This window comes from Delphinus delphis, chromosome 15 (genome assembly GCF_949987515.2).
Source record: "Delphinus delphis chromosome 15, mDelDel1.2, whole genome shotgun sequence".
In the NCBI taxonomy this organism is placed as follows: Eukaryota; Metazoa; Chordata; class Mammalia; order Artiodactyla; family Delphinidae; genus Delphinus; species Delphinus delphis.
In genome coordinates, this window is record NC_082697.1 from 79,631,297 (window position 1) to 79,641,328 (window position 10,032).

Genomic DNA, 10,032 nt, shown 5'->3' on the forward strand with positions numbered 1-10,032 from the left:
GTGGAGGCTCTGTGGTGGGAGCAGCATAAATCAAGTTGCTGGTTCCAGCTGCAGGGAGGGGCCACTGTCCCTGCTTTGGCCCCTCCAGTCCCCTTGTCCAGCCAAGCACCATCTGAGTCCAGGCCCTCACAGAGCAGGCCAGGGCAACGACCCAGGTCCTTCTGCAGCCACAGGCCAGTCTAAGGTAAGAGCTGTAGGCCTCTCTTGCCTTCCCCTCTTCTTGAGGATCCCCAGATGGGTGGGGGGAAAGGAGATACCCCATTTACAGAGAGCACCTGAACCTCCTGGACCAGGGTTAAGGAAGGCTGGGTTAAGGGTATTGTAACAGGAGTCCCACCAAAGAGGAAAGTTAGGAGTTCTTCCCTTCCCACCAGTTTCTGTTTTAGCTGAGCAGAAAGTAGGAGTTTTCATTGAAATGGGCCCACAGCAGGTGATGACAGGTGAGGTCACACACTAAGTTGATGGGATAGAGCCAGGCTCCCTCAGGCAGGACTACACCATCTGGGCAGGCTCTCTCCCAGGCAAGGGGAGGGAAGGGCAGAGTGAACTGCAGTTGTCACAGGAGGAGGACTTCCTGAAGGAAGAGGGGCAGGCCACAGTAGGCTCCCAGAAGTGGTCTGCAGAGTGGGCTGGGTCACGATGGCTGGCACAGGACACTGGCATCCTCACTGTGGTCACAGTTGTGGGCATCCCAGCGGATGTGAGAGCAGAGCAGCAGGGCACTCTCGTCCCCACGACACTTGACATTGTCCAGGAGGATAGGGCCTCGGCCTGGGCCAAAGTGGGCCTCACCAGGGGCTGCCAGGGCCTGGCCACAGCCCAGCTGGTGACACAGGACGCCGGCTGCCCGCATGTCCCAAGCATCATCGCACACAGTGCCCCACTGCTGCCCTAGGAAGAGCTCTACACGGCCCTCGCATCGGTGGGCTCCGTTGGCCAGACGTAAGTGCCCTGTGGGGAGACAAGGTCTGGGGCTGAAAGGGCCTGGCCCAGGCCAGGCCACTCCCAAGCTAGGCCAGGTGAGGGGTAGTTAGAGGAGGCAAAGGGTGGTGGTTTGGGACACAGCAGTGCCCTGGGAACCACTGGACGAAGGCAGACAAATGAGATTGAAATATGATGGGCATCGGTCCAGACTGCATCTCAAGATAGAAGAATGTGCACAAGCCTTTGTGGGGCGCTCTTTGCATGCTGGGAGCTTCATGTCTGCTCTCTCCTTAGTTCTCTGTTCACAATCCCAATACCTCAGACCCAGGGCTCCTCTCTATCATCATCGTCTCCCCTCCTCCCTGGACTCCCCAGACTAAAGTCTGAATTCTTTCATTGCTCTCCTGAGGACAGGAGCCCATCCCTTTATTTTGGTCCCAACTCTAGAAATCTCTAGATGACTCTAGCTTAAAACCCACCTCCCTCTTTCTGGACATCACGCCTCTATTAATGAGGCCTGAGACTCTCGCAGAAGGACAAAGGCTCCAGGACCTGGTGCAAATCTGCTGTGTAACCCCAGGCTGTGACCTCCTTCCAAATCTGGTCCTTCGTATCCTGATGCCTCCACTTCACTCTTAGGGACGGTGGACACCTACCGTCCCTGGGCCGAGGAGTGGGCACCTGGGTGGTCTCAGCACCGTCCTGCTGGACTAGCTCGTCTGGGCCTGGCTCCGCAAGGATAAAGAAACAGGTGGCTGTCACATTGGGGAACAAGTCCCTTGAGGCCAGGTCACCTCTTACCCTCCAAGGGAGGACTGATTTAGGGTCAGAAAGGACTTCGTAGGTCCCCGCTCCTTGGTACAGAAACGTGGGTTGTGCTTCTTTCACCCTGGGGCCCAAAGCAGAACCCTTTGTGGCCAAGGCTACCAGGACACCAAACAAGGGCGAAAATACCGATTCCCAAAGCAATCAATAAAGAGACGCATTTTTAAATGTGTCAGACTCTGCAAACATCCCTTTTCCATTGACTCCCACCAAGGGTCATACGCTTGCTCCCCGAAAGCTGATCAACTCTCCCTGCTAACTACAGTTTTTCGGGTCCTTGACGCAGCAGAACAAAACCTCCCCGGCCACGCCTGTCTGTCACAGGTTCTGCCACACTTTACCACTGGACTTCGGCCTCTCACCTCGGGCCCCGCCCCTCACTGCAGCAGAGGGCGCTCCCTTCACGGCCCCGCTCATGCCGCGCAGCCGCAGAGCGCGCCGATGGTGGGCTCCGCCTCTGTCTGCGGAGCGTGAATCCTCTCCCGCGGCGCTCACGCCGTAGTGCCTCGGCGAGCTCTGACGCTCGGCCCCGCCCATTTCCCAACAGACCCCGCCCCTCCCGCGCCGCAGAGCGTGCCTGCGCGTGGCCCCGCCCGTTCCCCAGAGCCTGCCTCATCCCGCCCGCGCCTCTGTACGCGCCTGCGCCGGCCCCGCCCATCTCACAGCAGGCCCCGCCCGTGTCGCAGTAAGCGCCTGCGCTTGGCACCCCGCCGCCCCCCCCCCCCCGGCCCCCCATTCCTCAGATGGCGCTCGGCTCCGCCCGTGCCGCTGTGCATACGTGGTCCTGCAGCGGCCTTACCTGAGCAGAGCGCGCCCGCATCCTCGTGGTGGCCGCAGTTATGCTGGCCCCAGCCCAGGTGGAAGCAGTCGCTCAGGCGGGCCTCCGTGCCGGCGCAACCCACGTTGTCCAGCAGCACGGGGCCGCGGCCGTAGCCGAAGTGGCCGAGGCCCGTGGCACCCAGCGCCGGCCCGCAGCCCGCCTCGCGGCAGGCCACGCGCGCGTCCGCGAAGTCCCAGTCATCGTCGCACACGGTGCCCCAGCCCCCGGCGTATAGCACCTCCACGCGGCCGCGGCACGGGCTCGGGCCGCCCACCAGCCGCAGCCGCCCGCCTGCGGGGCGCACAGGCCCGCGGCCAGAGGGGCTGGGCTGGGGCCATCGGCTCCCGGGCAGAGCCCCGGCCCCACCCTCTTCCACCCACAACGGAACCCCGGCCCTGCCACTTACTTTTCTTCCCCGCCGCCCAGGCCGCTGTGGTGAACAGTGCCGGCTCCCTGGAAGGCAGGGCACCAACTCCTGTAGCTGCAGAGACAGGGTATCTAGAGCATTTGAAGGGGACAAAGAGGGCTTCTGGCCTGCAGCAGGGCACAGGGCGCGTCTACTGAGATGCCCCAACTCTTACCACACCTGCACCCCACTCAGCCTCAATCCTAGCGTCACCATGTTGTATGCTGTGGTGGGGTCCTCAGGAAGCTTGAAGGGAATAAACCAAATCCTACTTCCATGCATTATCCTAATTTCGATCCCAATGATAGGTCCAGCCCTAACTGCAAATGTACTTCGACCCTTCCTTCAAGTTATATCTCACTTCTCACAAGGCCTCTCAATTTCCAACCTCAGCCCCAACCCAAGTTTTATTTCAGAGCTTTGAGGAAGTGCCTCCTCCCACCCTGCTGAACTGTTCAGAGCTCTGGATTTCACCCTTGCTCCACCTGCTCATCTGTTCTCTCACCCACCTCTTTACCGTCTGGCCAAAAGCCCTGGCCTGCTAGCCCGGGCCCCCTCCCCCTGAGTCCGGAACAGTCTTCCCAATTCCCAGCCCTGCCCACCTACCATTGCCCCTACCATTCCAGCCTGGTGGGCTGGGCTCCTTACCCTCTGGCTCTGTGTGCCAGGCCCAGTCCGCTCTTGTGCCCGACGGTGGCAGTGCTGTGAGAGCCAGGTGCCCCAGGACTAGAGTAGGAGTCAGAGGAGGGAGTAGGGTCAGAGGCCAAGGTTCTGGTTCCTGGTCAGCCTTGGGCTCTCGGAGAGGATGGGAGGGTCTCCCTGGAGAAGACAACATATTTTACTTTCAGAGCTGGGGGCTTAGTCCCAACTGGGGTCCAAGGAAGTCTGCCCCACTTTGCCAGTTCTTGTAATTTATTTGTGCTGCCTAGGTGTACACTTCACGGTTTATACAGGCATTCACAGATGTGCTTTCATTTCTCTCCAGTGCTCCCAGAAGCCCAATGTGTGTCCAAGATGGGGAGATAAAGAAGGCCTTGCCCAACAGGGAGGGCCATGCACAGTCCTGAGGGGCTTGCAGAACAAAACTCACTATCCCCATTTACAGATAAAATAATAAGACTAGAAAGGGCAAGGGGCATACCCAAGATCATGCAGCAAGGTTAGCTGAGGCTTTGCCAGGGCTCACTCTGCCTCATTGGGCCTCAGCTTTCCCATCTGTAAATTGGGGATGATGCCCCCTGGTTAGCTGTGAGGCATGGGCAAGCACTTTATATCTGGTAGAATGGAGTCCATTTGTGAAATGCCATTAACAGCCCTATTATTCCTACTTCAGAAAACCTCTCAGTATGGGAGAGGGACCAGGTGAGAAGAACTACTATTATAAGAGAATCAGGATTACAGATGGCTAGGGAATTCTGGGGACATACCTGGGTGTCAATGAGAGAATTCTGGAGTATCTCTGGAGCGATCCTAGAGGACTATTACTTTACTCTGAAGTATTCCATAAAGAGTACTTAGAAAGTGGTGGAAAATTCCGAAGGCATTTTTGGAGTACTGTTAGACAATTCTGGAGTATTGGTGAGGTAATACTGCAGTATTACATACCTGTGGAGTCTACTAGGACGTTCGGAGGCACTTCTAGAGCAGTACTGAGAAATTAAAACTAATTCGGGGGCCTTCTTGAAAGAGCTCAGGTTAACACCAAGACAGTCAACATCCCGGTCCCCTCCCAGGCCCCACTCCACCTCCTCCTGCTTCAGGACTCGGCCCCGCCCCGCCCACCGGCCCCGCCCCCGAAATCCGCACCTGCGCAGAGCGCGCCGGCGTCCTCGTGGTGGCCGCAGTTGTGCACCCCCCAGCCTAGGCTCAGGCAGGCTGCCAGACGGGGCTCGCCTCCTTCACAGTGCACGTTGTCCAGCAGGATGTGCCCCGTGCCGTAGCCGAAGAAGGCGTTGGTGGTGGCTGCCAGGGCCGCCCCGCAGCCTAGCTGGCGGCAGACCACGGTGGCGTCCGGCAGCCCCCAGTCATCGTCACACACGGTGCCCCACAGGCCACCGTGCAGGATCTCCACTCGGCCCTGACACGGGCCCGCGCCCCCCACCAGGCGCACGCTGCCCTCACCTGGTAATGGGGGTGGGGGGACAAGGAGCATCTCCCACATGGCTTTGCTGCCCATCCCAACCCAAAGTTCTTCCTTATTGCCCCAGGCCCTCCGCATACCCACAGTGCATGGTGTCCCAGGACTTAAAACCTAGGAGGAGCTGCTCACCCACTTACCCCCAAGGCACTGCTTCCTCAGAGTCTAGATTGGGGGTGCTTTGTGGGATCTGAGGACAGAACCCTATGACTCTGTCATTTCCTGCCTAAAAGCAACCCTCCCTGCCCTTGTCCATCCATGCTCTGCTAACCATCTAGGATGTGCTGATTCCTCATTTATAACACAACTGCAATGAAAGCCTTCTCATCTTTCCAGGTACAGCAACAACAACTCTTCCTCCAGGAAACCCTCCCTGATTTCTGATGAATGGGATCTTCTTCCTCCTCCGGATTTTCTTGCCTTTTTATCTGTCTTTCTTTAAGGGAACTTTTCATTTTGTTGTTCTACATCATTATCAGCATTTCTGTGAATATCGGACTCTCCCATTAGATTAAGCTTCAGCCCCCACCTCTCTTATTTTCTCCAACCTTGTGCTGACTATTTTTATCATCCCACTAGAATGAATCTTCTTTCCCTGTCCAGATGGTGAGTGGCCTGAGGGGGTGCAGGGGCAGGGCGGGATGAAGGAATGACCAAACTCACCCATCAGTAATCCCTCACTTCCCACTGCCTAGGGTAGGGTTTGGGATATTCCTCCCTGGATCCCTCTCCTAAGACCCAGGTGGTCCCCCACATTGCCTTTACTTACCTTTTCCATTCTGGGGAGTTGTAGGGGGTGCCCTACTGGTTAACACTTTCCTTGTTGGGGGCTGCGTGGGCAAGAATTCTGGGAAAGAAGCAGGGTGGAAGGGAGGAGAATATGGAGTTTTCTGTTCTCCATCCTCACAAACACAGGTATGTGAGGGGCAGGGCATGGACCCCTAAGGTACCTGCCCTCAGGGCCTCTGGCCACACAAAGGGTCAAAACTAGGAAATCTGGGGTGTGAGAGGAGAAAGGGCCACCTGAGTCCTGAAAGCAGTAGCTTTAGAGGATTTCGTTTGGTTCTCAGTTCTTTTAGTTCTTAAAGCAGCATCACATCACTTGAGAACTTGTTAGAAATGCAAATTCTCAGGCTCCACCCCAGACGCAGGATCAGAAACTCTGGCATGGGGCCACCATCTGTGTTTTAATGAGCCCTCCAGCTGATTTTCTTGAAAACCTGAACTACTGCTCTCAAGGTCAAAGCCTCTCAGAGATTTGTTGCAGCTCTACACCAAGCGGGCCTCACTGCCAGTGTTGACCCCAATTGTCTGGTTTTAAAAATGGGAAGAGGGTTCTGCTGGGATAATCAAGGCCCTCCATGGAAGCAGTAATGCTGGTTTTCAGCAGAGGTCACACAATGAGCCAGAGCACTGCTGGGGCCCAGGCTCTGACAGCCAGGCTGGGGCGCTTCCCCAACGCCGTACACTGCAGCTGCTGGCTCGGTCTTCTTCTTTGGACCATTCTTACCGCTGGGAAGCCCTGCTGCCTGCCAGCCTGTCTGCCCTTCCGGGTCACAGACTGTCCTGCTCACCGTCACACAGGACAGCCACGTCCTCGTAGTGAAAGCAGTTGTGGACGCCCCAGCCTCGGCTGCCACACTCGCTCAGCGCGGCTTCCTGCCCACGGCACTCCACGTTGTCCAGCAGGATGGGGCCACGGCCCTGGCCGAAGGCGAGGGGCCGCGGCACGGGCAGAGCCAGGCCGCAGCCCAGCTGACGACACACCACATTGGCGTCCACCACGTCCCAGTCGTCGTCGCAGACGCTGCCCCAGGAGCCGCCATGCAGGACCTCCAGGCGTCCCCGGCAGCGGCTCGGGCCCCCCACCAGCCTCAGCTCTGTGGAGTGGGTTAAGCTGGCACGGGGGGAATCAGTGGGCCCAAACTAGAGGGTGCCTCCGCCTTGCCCTGAAGCTGTGGGGTCCTTGGGATCAGGCCCTCCTGGGACTTATTTCTCCCTTTCTGTAAAATGGGGAGACTAGAGCAATCCCTTTGGGGGCCTCTAGAATAATGGAGGGCTGGTTAGTCATTATTCCCTGGGTCTTCTGTCTGAGCATCTGAGTACCTCGGGAGCAGGGGGGAGGGCGGGGGGGTGGGGCAGGGGCACCTACCTGGAAAGGGCAGTGAGGTGGGCTGTAGGGCGCTGGCTGGAACAGAGTGAGGAAGAGCATTGGCCCCCTCAGCCCCCTCCCTTGGCTGCCCGGCCCTGGGAACAGAGCCCCCTCTCCTCCGCCCATGGTCCCCACCATCATCCCCCTCCTCTTCACTACCCCTGCTTTTCCAAAGCCCCTGACTGCCCCAGTTGTTTTCCTTGCTTCATCCCTCGCCCATCGGTCCATGGGCCACGCCAGAGAGATCTGCCTGAGACACATATCAGCTCAGCTTATCCCACTCCACTGCTGAATTCCTCAAAGACTCCCCTTTTCCTGCAGGAGTCCCAGAACCTAAGTTTTCTCTACAAAGTCTTCTAGGATCTTCTGATCCGCTTCTCCTTACTTCTTAATCTCCCATCAGTCTTGGCTCCAGGTCTTTAACCCTGCAGTCTCCTCTGCTAGCCCAGCTCATTACAGCCCTGCAGATCGAGCCAACCTCCTATGGGAAGCCTTCCTGGAGCTCTCAGCTAGAAGTGCTCTCCTTTTCCTCTGAATACCTGGGCACCGTATACATACCCTTTTCCAGGCCTTCTGCCCGGTGATGTGGCCACGTCTGTCTCATCTCGGTCTCCCCCAGAGCCCCCTGCCCAGAGCCTGTTACTCCCCAGGTGCTCAGTAGCTCTGCCTTAAGTGTGTAAATTACCTTTGGGATTCATTCTGACTTCCCCCCAAAGGTTTACCTGTATAAGTCCTTCTGGTTCGGCTTTCACATATGTGTATGTTGGGTACTGTGCTTATTGCTTTATGTGGCCTGACTCACATACTCATTAGGACAACTTATGAGGCAGCTTGGATTTTGCAGAAGGGGAAACTTCAGGTTTAGTGAAATTAGGTAACTTGCTCAAGGCCATTCCGCAAATAAAAGGTAGAGCTGGAATTCTAACCCGGACAGCCACACTCTCCTTCACCATACAATTCTGAGCACGTGGACTGAGAGGGAAACTGGCCTAGCATGGGAAATTGAATACCCATAATAGCCCCTCATTTGTGCACAGAATTCTCAGACACAGCCACATACCTTAGCTCAGAGAAAGAATCCTTACAACCTCTGAGGCATGTACTAGTGTACCCATTTTACAGATGAAGCAACTAAGAGTCAGTTTCTTCTTTCCTAAGTTAGGATAGTCCCTAGGCTGTTTGATTGCATCTGTTCCACCAGTTGGCTTTCCAACAGCCATTGATGAGCCCATGCCCTTTCCCTCCTTGCCTGTTTCCAATAACCTAACTGCCCATACTCTGTGTACATTGAGCCCTCACCTTTAGCACTGAGCCTTCCACTCCCCCAGCTCAGACCTTAGCTTTCATCAAACCTGGGCAAATGTCAGAGCTGGAGGGAATGTTGAAAACCACCTCAATTACAGGCCACCTCCCACCGTAATTTTACAACTGGGAAAACTCAGAGCCAGAAAGGGGAAATGAGGGGAGGGGGGCACTCACCCAGTGGCAAGAGGAGGAGGAAGGACAGGACAGGGGTGAGGGGGGAAGGAGCAGCGTTCCTGTCTCCCAGCCTCCATCCCCTGCTCTTCTCATCAGGCTGGGGACCAACTTGCATCTCCGTGTCCTTACGCGTCCAGCCAGTGGATGGCCTTTCCAAGGGTCCCATTAAGGGGTGGTGGAGAAGTCACAGCTGGAACTTCTGGAATTAAAGGTTCCCCTTCACTTCTTCCAGCTGGCAGGGCCCAGGCAGAGCTTCGGTGAGGGGTGGGGGCGTGACATTTCCACTTGGGTTTCGTATTCTGAGTGGAGGCGGCAGCTGGAGGATGAGGACAGAAACACAGATGGAAACTCCTTGTGAGGAGTTAGGTCTGGCTGGAGCAGAGGGTGTATGAAAGCAAGGGGTGGGAGGGTTGTCTGATCCCAAACCGAGACAGGTCTGCCTGGCTGTGCCAAAGGCTCAGAGTTTTTCCTCCAGGGCAGCACATCCCAAAGCAGGGTGTTTGTGCCACTGGGGGCAACCCACATCATTTTGGGGGGAGATAGATGACATTTACTGTTTCATTTTCATTTATTTTTTCTTTTACACTGCCTTCTATTTATGGCAAAGGATTCTGGCTTTTCATTTATCTGGAACAACATAAAGTTTCCCTTTAAAGTTAATTTAATTTATTTAATTTTATTTTTTTGGCTGCACTGCAGCTTACGGGATCTTAGTTCCCCGACCACGGATTGAAACCAGGCCCATGGCAGTGAAAGGGCTGAGTCCTAACCACTGGACCACCAGGGAATTCCCTAAAGTTAATTGAAATCAGAAAAAAAAAGTTAATTTAAAGAAAAAACATCAGGGACTTTCCTGGTGGTCCAGTGGGTAAGACCCTGCGCTCCCAATGCAGGGGACCCGGGTCTGATCCCTGGTCAGGGAACTAGATCCCGCACACGTGCCACAACGAAGATCCCGCGTGCCGCAACTAAGACCCCACACAGCTAAAATAAATAAAAATTAAAAAAAGAAGAAACATCAAGGAAATATAGTTCCCACGAGTCACAAATATGCAAAAATGGTACAGGGCTGGGAGAGTAAATGCCATTTGGGATTTTTTTTTAATTTTGGATTGAGGCTTACAAACCAGAAAGTGCATAAATCGTAAGTGCAGAGCTCAGTAAACATTGGCACCATGTAACCAGCATCCCAGTGTGCGGACTATGATTGGACGGTTGGCGGCTGGTTTAGAAGATGGTTCTGTTTGGGACATACTGAGAGCCAGGTTCCCGGGGGACATGGGTGCCCC

General features: G+C 55.7%; 1 protein-coding gene across 1 annotated transcript; it reads right to left on the reverse strand.

The window, feature by feature from the left end:
• Window positions 1-210: 210 nt before the first annotated feature.
• Window positions 211-8,909, reverse strand: SSC4D (scavenger receptor cysteine rich family member with 4 domains). Its single transcript, XM_060033151.1, has 10 exons — window positions 8,744-8,909; window positions 7,265-7,300; window positions 6,687-6,992; window positions 5,882-5,959; window positions 4,782-5,096; window positions 3,624-3,701; window positions 2,976-3,050; window positions 2,549-2,860; window positions 1,581-1,649; window positions 211-951 (listed from the first exon to the last, which is right to left on the reverse strand). The coding sequence occupies exons 1-10, from the start codon at window positions 8,907-8,909 to the stop codon at window positions 635-637; spliced, it is 1,752 nt and encodes a 583-aa protein (XP_059889134.1). The 3' UTR covers window positions 211-634.
• Window positions 8,910-10,032: the final 1,123 nt, after the last annotated feature.